Raw genomic sequence first — 13546 nt, 5'->3', positions numbered from 1 at the left:
CAGCCTGTGTTTATTACAAAATAATCTGCAACTGAGTTGTCTCTGAAGGTCAGAGCAAAGGCCAGGCAAAGGTGAAATGAGATACAAATGCTGCTGAGCTAAGTCAGATGATGACTCTCAGAATGTGTCTTGTATCACCTTATGGACTAAGGTGCACTTCGCAGTCAACCCAGCATCAATCACAGCAACATCCTCGGAGACACGAGGCATTTGATGTGCCAAATATTTATAACATCCAGCTATTTGCACCCAGTGCAGTCAGTAAACTGCCTGTTGAAGATGGCAGCTCTGCCAATAGGAAGGCAATTGCTCATTTTAGAGTTCTGATGAAGCCCTAAAAATGCTGTAGTACACATCTGTGCAAACCGTATAGCCTCCTGCCCTAACATTATGGCCACTAACAAACACCATCCAAATAGGCCAGTAATCTTCTCTTAGCACATCCATACGTCTAGGATGCTATCGCTTTTCTGCACCATCCTTACAGGAGAACCATTATAAGATTTGTGTTTTCTCTTTGCTTGTGTCTTTTTGCCAGCTGCTGCAGAAGGGTGGGTGCTGTTTTTATTCATGAGCCATGAGCTGGTGTTTTGGAAATGGTGGTACTTTAGCTGCTTACCATTGTGGTACGACAGTATTTCTCTTACAAAATACCTGGCCGCAAACCAGCAAACAAGGTGGACTTCTAAAGCCTATATAAGGGGCAAATTCCTGCCTTTGTTAGAAGCTGCTTCTGACCCATGGCAGGCAGAAGCAGGCAGGACTTGTCCTTCATAACACAAAGACAGACATTTTAAACAAAATCTTGAATTCTGCCAAAGTTAATTCAGCTGCCAGAAGAGATCTTGTCATATATTGTATGAATAACCTTTTCACTTCTCTTTCCCTTTTGTAAACCAACTCTGACACCTGCTTTGGGATTAGGCTTTTCATTGTAACTTGATTTTATTTATTTTGGTGTAGGAGCCCAGGAGCATTACTCAGTAAGAAGTCAGTTATTACTTACTATTACAACACAGAAACTAGCTGAAACGCCTAGCAATGTATGTACTGAATAATTTGAACCTTAGACAGTTCAGCCAGGCATTTATCTAGCACATGAATCATGTTTTTCTGATTAGCATACTTTGCTACCTTTGCCTTCCGCTCCTGCTCCTTCACGACAGAAGGACAGCCCCTAAATCCTGTGATTGGACACAAAAGATTGCACGCTGCAAAACACTGCTATTTCCCTGAGACCTGGGACAAACACATCAAGACAGAACTCAAAGCCAACTAGAGAAGAACCCAAATGAACCTTCTTTCCCTCTTCTCTACAGAGACATGGGCTCTTTTGCTTCTTTTCATAGCCCTCGTGGTAGCGTGAGTAAAACATTCTTTATTGGTTCTTTGCTCATGCCATTTTGCTGTTCTTGCCATTGTTCATTTTCATGCAACTAGTCTGCTGAAGAGCAAACGGGTAGGTGTGATTGCCAGATTTCCATCCTCTAACGAGGCTCTGGAAGTAGCAGAGGAGTCTAAAGACTGTACAGACCCGTGATCTTGCTCCAAGGTTTGGAGTATTCCTGTGCACTGTTACAATCTTGCCGCTAAGCATCAAAGCAATAATTGAATAATAATGGTGCCAGCATTCGTTACCAGCAGAGTACTGCCTTCAGCGAGGCTTGTGATCCGTCAGGTTATTTTCCACAGAAATACAATCTAAGGAAGGCTGTGCCTCCCTGACTGAGGTTGCCCTACGGAGGGGAGCAGGCAGTAGATGATCCTACTGCACAACCAGCAAAGGTGGAGAGCAGCAGAAAGGCACCAGAAAAAGAGCATTCATAGGATCAATTCTTAGTCTCCCGACTCCTTCCATAGTGCCCAGGTAAGATGCTCCGCGCACAGGCACCTGGACCAGGAGGGATACTTTGCAGAAGCTAGATTTGCCACGTGCCTGCAGGGACAGCATCCCAAGCCTGTCCCCACAGCCCACCCTTGCTGGGGAAGAAACGAAGCCCAGAGCAAGGTCAGCTCCCTGCTCCTGGCTTTTCAGACAAAATCCAGCAGGCAGAATTGTACCCCGCTGCTTCCGAGGGGCTGTTCCAGTGAGAAAATGCTTTCGTCCGCTTTGCTGATACCGTTCGGCGCTGCAGCGTAGCAGGGCTGGCTGAAAACCCCCTTCTGCTGGGACATAGTGTTTCTGCTGGCAGCCCCTGCCAACAAGGCTGGACTGACAAACTTTGCAGTGTTGACAAGCCCTTAGGCAGAGACAGCATGTTGCTAGCCATAAACCTTAACGATTAATGTGGTGCACACGAGCACAATCCATTTGTCTGCCCTGGCAATGCTCCAACCGCAGCAGTTCAGTAAACTCTGAAACTTTTAGCCCTGTTTTTCAAACCCTTTCCTGTGATTTGGATCACTTAAAAACCTGTTTGGGGCAGACTCTTAAAAAAAGAAAAAACCAAAACCCCCCAAATCCACCCTCCTTCTTGACCAAAACCCTCGTATTTCAATAACTCTGTGGCCATCTAAGATTGCTGGTTACCAGACTCCCACCTTCTGCAGCCACTTGCAATTTTGTTGTGGCAAAAGGGATGAAGCCCAGATCTCTGTGCTCTGATATCTGAGCTAAAATAAGAATTTCACTGCGCATTAGCACAGGGAGGTTGTTCAGATGCTTCTTGTCCATCTGGGGCAACGCTGTTCCAGTTCACACATGAAGGAATATCAGGCATTTCTGGTTCACATCCACGGTAAGAAGTAGTAATGATTATTCTCTGGCTTTACACTGAATGGTCCTTCTCAGCCTGCAGAAAACCATGTCACGTTTTAGTCATAAGAGCATTAGTCTGCGTTTTCCTGGCCGTATTTCAAATGGATTAAGCCTAGCCTACGTTCCCATACTGTTTCTGGGCTTTGTAACCAGCCCAGCCTAACATTTGCTGGTCTCCCCGCAGCCCTGGCTGCCCATAAACATTACAAATGAGAACCCACAAACTTTTTACACCTAGTACTGAATTAATGTTTGACAGAAAAGTTAAACATTGACAAACAGAGCTCTGTAAAACCTTTCTGCACCTGCAAACACCCCATTCCCTGGTTTTTGCCTCCCGTTTGGACCACAAGATGAGGTCCACTTTTGCGCTCTGGCAGAACCTGTGCTGGGTGGACTGATCTCATTTGGGGTCCCCCAGATTTAGGAAAGTATTACTAATCGCAAGGGAAACCCCCTTAAGTCTCAGCCTAGGCGCCGGCTTTTCAGGAAAGCATCCACAAGATGCTGGCTGGGCGGCTGCTGCCACATGGCCCAGAGAGGACCTCTGATAACATCCCTCTGCCAAACCTTTGCAGTTTTACATCCTTTCTGCAACAAACTGCTCACTTGGGAAGCTGCAGCTACTAACTAAAAACAAATATTTTGAGGAGCTCTTTCAACACAGCCAAAGACAAGCTTCAAAGGGCTGCAGCCCAGGCCCTTTTTGAGAAACAGAAGGCCCCGAGGTAGAAGTAATAACTTTACAGTTGCCAAAAAGGGTGCTTCAGAGGAAAGAAATCTGCAAAGCTGTCAATAAAATCTAAAGAGAAAACCATCAAGACAAGACTTCCTGATGCACCACTGAGCTAACGCTGGGCTAAGGGGGGGGAGAACAATAAATGAAATTAAAGTGCAGCTTGACAAAAGCCTTGTTTGGGACATCACTTCTGGCACTGCTTTGATTTGTCTTCAATAAAAACATGTAAGCTTGGTGTTCCTTCTTCCAACTCCCTTTTCTTTCTCTCCTTTGGCTGGCAATGAGCTCCTCTTTTGACTTTTACTAAAAGCTTCAAGGTCCCATTTCCACCACAGTACCTATGCCTTTAGGAGACAGCTGCTTTTACATCAAAGTGCTCTCTCTGAAGCTCTGTGTGGCAGCATTGAGCCTTACCATGTTTATTAAGTAGTTTTTACAGGGTAATTTTCTTTTGGGCCACTTTTTTCCAGCTCCTGGATCAAGCTCCCCTACTTCGAGCCAATGGGACATTGCTGCAGTCTCCAGGTTGAGGAGAGCTCGCAGCCCCAGTGCCACGGTGATGTACCGCTCAGTTATCTTTTCTGTCCCACAGATATGGGACCTGGCCATTCGGTTTCTTCAAGAAGTTGGGTATTCCCGGGCCAAGACCTCTGCCTTTTTTCGGGACGTGCCTGGAATATCGCAAAGTAAGTGACTGAAGCCTTCCTGGCTCCAGAAATACCCACCTTTGCTCATACAGCTGTAGCTAAAGATACATGGCGATGATAAGTTATCTCCAAATGCCAAGCTCAGCTCTGATGCACAGGCTGTGCAAAGGCCGGCGCAGGATAAGGGCTCAGTAACACAGACCGTGGGGCCTTGCCCTTAGAGCATCGCCAAACGAGCACTTGCGGGTGGCTGATTTACAGCCGCCCTTTGCCAGCGTCCTGGCAAACAGCTCATTCACAAGCAAGATGTACGTTTACGCTGTCCTTCATGACGTTTTTGGAGAGGAGGAGAACTCAGAAGGCAGCTCGGAACACCAATTTACAGATATTCTTCCCAAACCACCATCTCCAACACCATCCCCTCGACTACACCGTCTCAGAGAGAATTTTTAAATTGCTTTCCACAGGGTTTCTTGCAGTTTGACAATGAATGTTTCGAGAAATACGGGGAAGTCTGGGGGTGAGTATGAACCACTGATCTCTTCTTAAGGTAAAACTAGAATCCATACAAAGGGGAGAAAAATTCATTAGGAAAGCTCCCTTTTCTCTACTGCAGCCCTGACGGTCCCAGCAGGATGAGTACAGCAACAATAAGGTGCTCGTGGTGGCTTACATTAAAGCCTGATGATTGCAGGGCAGTGCCACTGTCATGCTATGTGGAAATTGCTTTGACCTATACTATGAAAGCTGTTTTAAAGCTGATAACAAAAGGCCCTCACCTGCTCCTAACAAAATCAGCAGCAAAACTACTATTTACTTAAGGGAGAATCTGGAACCGGGAGGTTTACCAACAGCAGAGGAACATGAGTGACTCCCAATATTGAGCGAAGAAGCAGATCCAAAGTCTGCCGATGTCCTCGTGCTGCTGATCCTTACCTGCTGCGGTGGGAGCTAGTGCAGCTATCGTTGCTCTGCTCTGGAGACCTCCTATAGCTTTTATCGCTGCTGTTGTAACTCACATAGCCTCTAATGCATCCATCAGTCCCTATAGCAACTTTAAAAAATGGAATCTGGAAAAGATAGCTTTACGTAAATGGTGAAAGTGCATAAATCCGCTTAATCTACATCTGTTCCAGGAAAGCATTCAGAACTGGCAGCTTAAAAAGACAAAAACAAGGATCGAGTTTCATCTCCAAGGCTATTTCGGTGCTGTCAGCCCAAGCCTCCAGATACCCAATTCAAGAGCCTGAAAGGGGTCGAACAAGTTGCCTTCTAATACTGTAATGTGTTTAAGTGCCTGGAAAAACAGATTCAGGGGAGGAAGTGAAGACACTTGCTTCATTTGGTACCTGGGTCTTTGAGGGTCTGAGCCCTGCTCATTTCCCAGTGAATTTGGAAGGTGTTTAGCCCCCTTTATCATTTACAAAACCAAGTGGAAGAAGGCCTGGGAGTCCTTTTCCATCTCTCCTTTCTCCATTTTTCTGCTTAGGCATCTACAGAACAGCAAGGCTGGTGATGGAGGAGCATTTGTTTAACACATTTTGTTTCATGAGAATCAGCCAAGCCTTGCACTTCAACTGTCTGGGGGTGTTTATCTGTCTCCTCTTCTCCCTCTGCCAGGATTTACGATGGCAGGCAACCTGTGCTGGCTGTCACAGATCCCCAAATCATTAAATCTGTGCTGGTTAAAGAGTGTTACTCCACCTTTACCAACCGGCGGGTAAGAGCAGAAGAATCGTGATGTACCACAGAGTCCAGAAAATAAAGTACAGGAGAAGAGAAGGATGCCATGTAGCAGGGTTCCCATAGGGGACGACTGACTGCACTATAGGGATTACTGTAAATGGCCACTGTATGTCACTGTTCCCCTGCCTTACAGCCTGGGGACTGCATACCCAGGCTGGCAGAGGAAGCTCTTTGCCTGCCCATCAGAAAAATTCTGCTCTCACACCTATATATATCTCTCTATCTATATATATATAGATATTAATTTGAATCTGTGTGAGCATTCAGGAATCTGCAAGGGTCCAGCTAGCACACGTGCCCCCAGCTGGGATGCAGGCTCTGGGTGGCACGGTTAGGTGGGGGTACATACGTACGGGTGTTGGGCTTGTTGGATTACTTGTTCTAGACATGGGAATGGCATCTCACAGATGGTTTACTGCAGGAAAGGGGATTATTTATGTATGTGTGTCTTGAGAGAGGCTGTTTGTAAGGCCTTATACTGCTACCAGTAGTAATGCCCTTGAAATACCCTGGGCAGGGACTTGCATGCTACATTCCCATCCTTGCAAGGAAACCGCTGTCTTTTCTGGGGTTAACACCTTGCCTTTTTCCCCTCTAGCATGTAGAACTAGCAGGACCACTGCAGAACGCTATCTCATTAGCTGAAGACGAACAGTGGAAAAGGATTCGTACTGTGCTCTCTCCAACTTTCACCAGTGGGAAACTAAAGGAGGTAAAACACGGAGGAGCAGGTACCAACTAAATCAGAAAGTCAGTAGACAGTGTTATCAGGTTGAGATTGTCACAGGGGTCTGATTTCTTTAGTCAGAGCCTGGCAACGAAGCTGGCCTGTTTAATTTATGCCTAATTTAAAACAAAAAAGGCTTAAAATAAAACCTTAGCAGAAAGATCTTATTTGTAAATATTCATGAAACTCCCTGTAGTCTTCATAAGCCTGTCTTAAAGAAGTAAAATGTACTATACTTATGTGACCATATCTGGTTTGTGTTACAGATGTTCCCTATAATGAAGCACTATGGGGAAGCTTTGGTGAAAAATGTTAAAAAGCGAGTGGAAAAGGACAACGCTCTATCTGTAAAGGAGTAAGTAGCTGCTAGGAGCAGCAGGCTAAGCAGCAAACCTTGTTAGCAAGTGTTGCAGTTCATTCGTTACTGGCAACGCAGATCGCTCGCTGTGTAAACCAGACCTCTGAAATGAGGAACAGGGCTAGCTGAAAGCCTGGCTGGAAATTTGAAAGGGAAAATTTAAGCTGGGATGTTAGTGAAACTTCCTATAGGCAGAGACCCAGAAAGAAGTCTCCTACAGGTAACTAGATGGCAAGAAAAATGCTCCAGCACAGCTTTGGGAATCCACAGATCTGAGATAACCCCAAATCCACCAGGAAAACCCAGTTTTCCCCGCATCTACTCAGGATCTCTGTGCACCACCTTCTTATACCCCAGGAGACCGGGGTTGCTGGCCTCCCTGCCCGCCCCCCAGCGCTGTGGGATGCTCATCCATCACTTGCCCCATTGCTGGGAGGAGTGGGAAGGGAGGCTATAGTGTGGCCCTGGGTATGTCATCCTCATCTGTGCCCTCCTTGCAGGCTCTGGAACAAAACCCGTTTATTTCATCCCCAATTTCAAAGTACAGATGCAGAAGGGGCAGCTGCACACCAGTAGTCACACACCAGCAAAGCTCTCCCCTACCAAAAAAACCATAAGAAGAGGGCTTGGACATATTGTAATATTATAGGGCTGTGCTGAGTTGAACAAGACCATTTTCATGGTGTGTTTGAAGCAAAGTGTGTTACCACTCCTCCCCAAGAAGCTAACATGCTCGAGAGCTACATGCTGACCTTGCACTAACCTGTTCATGTAGTTACATGCTGTTTTAAAATCCTCCGAAAAGCTGTCTGATTTCAAAAGCCACACAGGTTTGAAACCAAAGCTCTCTAAAAATCTATCCCTTTCACTATAAGTGCTTTTCAGTTACCATATAGCAAATTTCCTTTTCAAAACCAGGGCAGGAGGTCTTACGAGAATTTATATTTGAATGTCACATAGGCATTAGGAAAAAATACATTCACTTGGTCCAAATATTTAAGCACAGCCTTTCTTTTCCACCTTTCCTCAGCATCTTTGGAAGCTACAGCATGGACGTCGTCACCAGCACTTCGTTCGGTGTGAACATCGACTCCATGAACAACCCCAAGGACCCCTTTGTCAGAGAGATGCAGAAGCTGGTCAAGTTTGACTTTTTTGACCCACTCTTCATCTTGATATGTAAGTGACTTTTTTTGTTGAAAACTTCATTCACGTGTCAGAGTACTATGGAAGTGTGACTTTAGTGAGCATATCAGAGACTGGTGCATCCTATACATTAACCAATCAACTACTGCTCAGGTAACTTCACTAGCTAGGATGGAAGTGCTAATGGCTCTTATCTCGTCGTTTCCTCGTTGTTAGCTTCATGCTAAAACCCTGGGAGGGAGAAGGGTGAAAGCTTCCTCCACCTTTGGCATCCACAACGCAAGAAACATATGAACATCCCAGCCCATATCCAAATAAGTGCTGGAAAATGATTCAAGGGTTGAAAAGCAGTTCAGCTGTGCGGCTTGAGGAGAGTGCTGCTATCTGAAATGCATTTTCTGGAAGAGAGTGCTGAGTGGGGACTGTAATTAGATGCAATTTCCTAGCAGTGCAACAGCTTAACAGTGATGGTGATGGACCTTAAATCACTTGCAACCTTAAATCAAGATTAGACACCTTGCTAAAACACAGGGAAAGTTGTGATCTATGCATAGAGGAGGTTCTGGTGCTGTAGATTTTATGAATCTATATGCAAGCTCAAGATCCAGTCTCTGTGATGAAGGAAATGATCTGAAGGGGGACTTGAAAATGTTTGCATGAGCACAGCATGGCAGTGACATAGCTCAGCCTGAAAAAAGAAATGAGAATTTGCAGTATTTCTTTTCTGAGCCACATTCCTGTTGTAGTGCTGTAAAATGTACAGAAGTAACCTGTCCTTAGAAAAAAGTGCCTTAGAAAAAGAAAGTGGCATATGCTTCCATCATCTCTTAAAGCAGTGATTATACCCAGCTCAGTTGTGCCCATCTGACAGAAACACGAGGGACGGTTCATCAAGACAAACTATCCCAAGGGAAGGAGAAAGAGGAAAAAAGGTAAAGTCCAGGCTTTTCCCAGGTAAAGAACTCAGAAAAGGAATAATTTCTCAGTAGCATCGTTACTTCCTCAGTAACTTCCATAGCTATCTTATATGAGGTGGAGTTTGTTTACAGTGTGCAATTTTATTCTCAATTTGTTTTTCAGTTGTATGCCCATTTGTTATTCCTCTTTTGGCCAAGATGAAAGTAAGCTTCTTCCCCAGGGATGCAGTAGATTTCTTCATGAGATCCCTCTCCAAAATTAAGCAGGATCGTGAAAAGGAGGCTCACAAGGTAAGTGAGTGTGAATTTGCTAGTAATTGTGGCTGAAAATACATTTAAGTGAAATATAATTAGGGTGATGATATCAAAGGTGAAGCCAAAGTACAATGACTCACAAAACCCTGAATCTACTTAAGTGTAAACACTTCCTTTTAGTAGTCAGAAAAGCCCCAGCTGACCAGTCCTGGCAGAGAAGCAAGTGGACTTTATACATCCGTGATCTGAAGCTAAATCCAGATAAAGGCTCAGTAGAATTGCACTAAGCTTGGGTTTGCAGAATTTGTAATAAGTCAAAGTAAGAGACTCCCTGAAGAAGATTAGGCAGAGGATGAGAGAGAGCAGAGTAAGCAGCACAAGAGCAGCAATACCACCTTTCGGGGTTGTGCCTTTCCCTCTCACTTTTCAAAAATTGAAGCTGCTTCTTGGCAAAATTCTCCCTTTTAGAGTTTGGATCCCTTTCCCAAAATTCATTCGAGACACTGGTCTCCCACCCAATGGCTTCACAAAAAGGACAGATAGGTTGCCAAAATAAAAAGCAAGTGTTAATGTTTTTCAGTAAGGAAGTCACGTGCATTTTGGGGATGCTTTCAGTTTAAAAATTATGCGTGGGCTGTGAAATCTGCTTATCTGAGCCCTCCAAGGGACCTGTCACCAAAGAAACTCTCCTGCTTTTCTTCTCAGGGCAGAGTAGATTTTCTGCAGCTGATGATCGAATCCCAGAACTCAACCAGCCACAAGAGCAACGAAGCAAACCACTCATATAAATGTAACAACATCCAAATACGTGTCACAGGAACAGGGGCTGCGGGAGTGAGGAGAATATGGGGAGCCGTTTCCCAGAGAAAGGCTCAATGGGTCACCACCACCTCCACTGACCAGCTCCAGGCAGAAGCCTCTGTCCCTTGTTGCCAGCACCAGGGAGGGCTAAGGGGAATCCCCCGGGGCCTTTGCCAGGGAGTAGGACTGCCGTACCAATCATTTATACCCGGCAAAATATCTGGCTCCTCTCTCAAATCACTTTTTCCAGACAGATAGCAGTGTAGCTCTAAATATGTGATCAGAAAATATCTGCGACCCCACCCGTTGCTTCCTCTCCCTTGCTGAGACCATCAGCGTCGGTTTTGCTCATTTCCCCGCGTCCTCTCTCCTCACAGCCCTGACCGACTCAGAGATCCTGTCACAAGCATTCATCTTTATACTTGCTGGCTACGAGCCCACCAGCAGCGCGCTTTGTTTCCTGGCATACGAGCTGGCCATGCATCCCGACGTGCAGCAAAAACTGCTGGAGGAGATCGACACGGTTTTACCCAACAAGGTAAGGGGACATCGAGTGATGGCGAAGACCCTCTGACCCCGCTGTCCTCCTTGTTCAGTCAAGACGATGAGAAATCTTTAGCTCCTAAACACCCTGCCCCTGGGATCTTGCAAGAGCTCTAAGAGGCACACGCTGAGACAACTCAGCCCTGTAGCGATTTTCTTTTGGCAGCTGAAACCTTCCAGGCCACCCCACTGCACAAACCCATTTGAGCCACGCACAAAGTGGGTGTGGATTTCCAGGTATTTCCATCATTCAGGGATGGAAAATGAAATCAATCGTGCAATTTCTACCTTGCGTTTTGTTCTACGGTGAGTCCGAGTCATAACTGGGGCAGTAGGGTTGGGGACACCCCGGTCTCAGCAGTCGTTTTAGGACAATCCAATCCTCACGCCAACATAGCCGGTCACCTTTCTCTTGTCATCCTACAGGCTCCTCTCACGTACGAAGCAATGATGCAATTGGAATATCTTGACATGACAGTGAGTGAAACCCTTCGGCTCTTTTCCCTTGGAGGACGGCTTGAGAGAACCTGCAAGAAAGACGTAGAGATAAAAGGAGTGACCATTCCCAAAGGAACCGTCATTATCATCCCAACCCATACCCTGCACCACAACCCCAAGTACTGGCCAAACCCGGAAGAGTTCAGACCAGAAAGGTACAAAAAGCATAATGAAAGGGAAGAAATAGCGTGCTTTTTCCTCACATAGTAATTAAGTATTCATCTCTGATTATCTTCCGAACTGTGTTCTTCCTATCTTTTTACAAACAATACCGATGAGTAATTGCAGGCTCATGGGAATGTCATTTTAAGAAGAAAATGAGCTTTGCACTTAAAGCCGGTTTTCAAACAACATAATCTTATTGGGAGAATAACATTGATACCTCACAACATCTTGTACGCAGTTTTTAGGCTTGCTGACAGAGTGGGTAGTTGGTGAGTTTTTGTAACCGCTGGCCATCCTTCTGTATAACCTTCACTGCTGAACCTGTGTCCTTCACACAGGTTTCGCTACCAAATATACCAGAACTGATCCTTCCAGAGTTGCCTTCCCTCCTTGTTTTCAAGGAGGTGATAGTTTTCCCCAGTTGGTTATTTTTTAGAATTGGTCCCTACCTCTCGTTCCCAGTAAGACTGAAGCCATAGGCTGCTCCTACCCAAGATGACTCCTGGTTTCTCTCCCACTAAACACAGGAGATGATAGAAAATACCAGTCACTTTGGCAGAGCATGTTGCCTAGATTTTCACCTTGCTTCCAACTTCTACCAGTCTGGATGGACAGAATTAAAATCGAACACTCAGGTGGGATCCCACCCTGTCCTGGACAAGGCTCTGACACAGCACTCGAATGCTGGGGTACGCTGAGACACCTTAGCGAAAAACCAAACAAGTCGCTGTAGGGCACCAGCAAGACATCTCTGGATAAGTAATACAGATATGTAGCTTTTTGATGTTTTACCGCTTTCATTTCTTTTTTCCCAACCATGTCATTGTCCAGGTTCAGTAAGGAAAACAAAGACACCATAGACCCGTATACGTACCTGCCCTTTGGAGCTGGTCCCAGGAACTGCATTGGGATGCGGTTTGCTCTCCTGACTCTGAAAGTCGCCATCACCATCATGTTGCAACATTTCACTTTCCAGACCTGCAAAGAAACTCAGGTGAGGAGCACGTTACGTTTTGAAACTCGCACGTGAAGAACCAGGTGCCTCGTTTCTCACCGCGGGTGCTAACACCCGATGCCTTGCTCTTTCAGGGGACGTACGCTTTCAGGCACTACGGATCAAGTTATGTCCAAACCGTGGCCAAGTGTCTTTCCTTTAATCTCTACTTATTTAATTTGTCTGTCTCCAAGTGTGTTTTTCCTCTTATTGTTGCAGATCCCTCTCAAGCTGAGTTCACAGGGATTCTTAAGACCAGAGAAACCGATTATTCTGAAGTTGGTCCCCCGGACCAACACCGCACCTACAGAGGCGTAAAATCCGGCTGCGTCTGCAACAATTCTCTGGCGTCTAATGAGTGCTGTGCTAACAAAGGGAACACGCATCGCAGGAAATCTCTCCTACACGTACAGACACAGAAGAACAGCTCTAGTTAATTCGGGAAGCAATTACTACATATTTACTAATAAACATAGCTGTCAGAAATGTAATGTGGATCACTGGGCAGTGACAATACACAGTCCCCTTAATTTTGATTGCAGAAAACAAGAAATAAATCCAAATGAGAAGCTGATCATCCACTTACTTCTAAGGGGACTTCTCCATCTGGAGAGAAGGAATTACTATCGCATCCAAGAGAAACAAGGTGTGATGGAAATTCAAATCACCAGACCTCGCTGGGCAGGGATGGGTGACGTTCTTCTTGGTGTATTGATGCTTGAAATTTCATGTGTTATAATTGAGATGACTGGTGTGAGACTACATCCTAGTTACCAAACCTCTCTTGTGCCATGTGTTAATTAAACTAAAGTGTGTACAAATACTGTCATTAAAAATGTTTGAGAGCTGCTCTGTGTTGTGTATAGCAGCTGATCACTTCCTATTTAAAAACCGTATTCAGCCTCAACCCTTGAAATTATCCGTGTACATTGCTTTCCACTTAATTTAATGAATCTGATCCTTCATTTAATGCGATCAAATCCTCCCATTTGTACAGTATTTTACAAACACCATAACTCCCACCTCTTAGTTTGATTAAGAGGTTGCCTTCAGTTCAGCACTGGCCAACTCTTTTCCGCGCCGGAGCGAGAGGACAGATTGCGGAGAGCAGCAGGAGCAGCTCGCAGGAGGTGGTGACGGCACTGCAGGAGGGTCACTGCTCCTGCAGAAATTGTCTGGACACAGCTCGTGGCTGAGCCTTGCCTCCCAGAGCCACGGATGGGGTTTACACCTTGCCCGCGGCGGGATGGTA

General features: G+C 45.6%; 1 protein-coding gene across 1 annotated transcript; it reads left to right on the top strand.

Moving 5' to 3' along the window:
- The first annotated feature begins 1224 nt into the window (after positions 1–1224).
- LOC126034277 (cytochrome P450 3A9-like) lies at positions 1225–13144 on the top strand. The gene is made up of 13 exons (XM_049791779.1): positions 1225–1362; positions 4090–4183; positions 4612–4664; positions 5765–5864; positions 6489–6602; positions 6884–6972; positions 8006–8154; positions 9202–9329; positions 9999–10083; positions 10472–10632; positions 11064–11290; positions 12132–12294; positions 12514–13144. Exons 1-13 carry the CDS (start codon positions 1292–1294, stop codon positions 12610–12612), a joined length of 1533 nt encoding a protein of 510 aa, XP_049647736.1. The 5' UTR covers positions 1225–1291; the 3' UTR covers positions 12613–13144.
- Positions 13145–13546: the final 402 nt, after the last annotated feature.

This window comes from Accipiter gentilis, chromosome 33 (assembly GCF_929443795.1).
Source record: "Accipiter gentilis chromosome 33, bAccGen1.1, whole genome shotgun sequence".
NCBI classification, from domain to species: Eukaryota; Metazoa; Chordata; class Aves; order Accipitriformes; family Accipitridae; genus Astur; species Astur gentilis.
The sequence above is the reverse complement of the archived record's forward strand: the minus strand, read 5'-3'. Positions and strand labels throughout refer to the sequence as shown.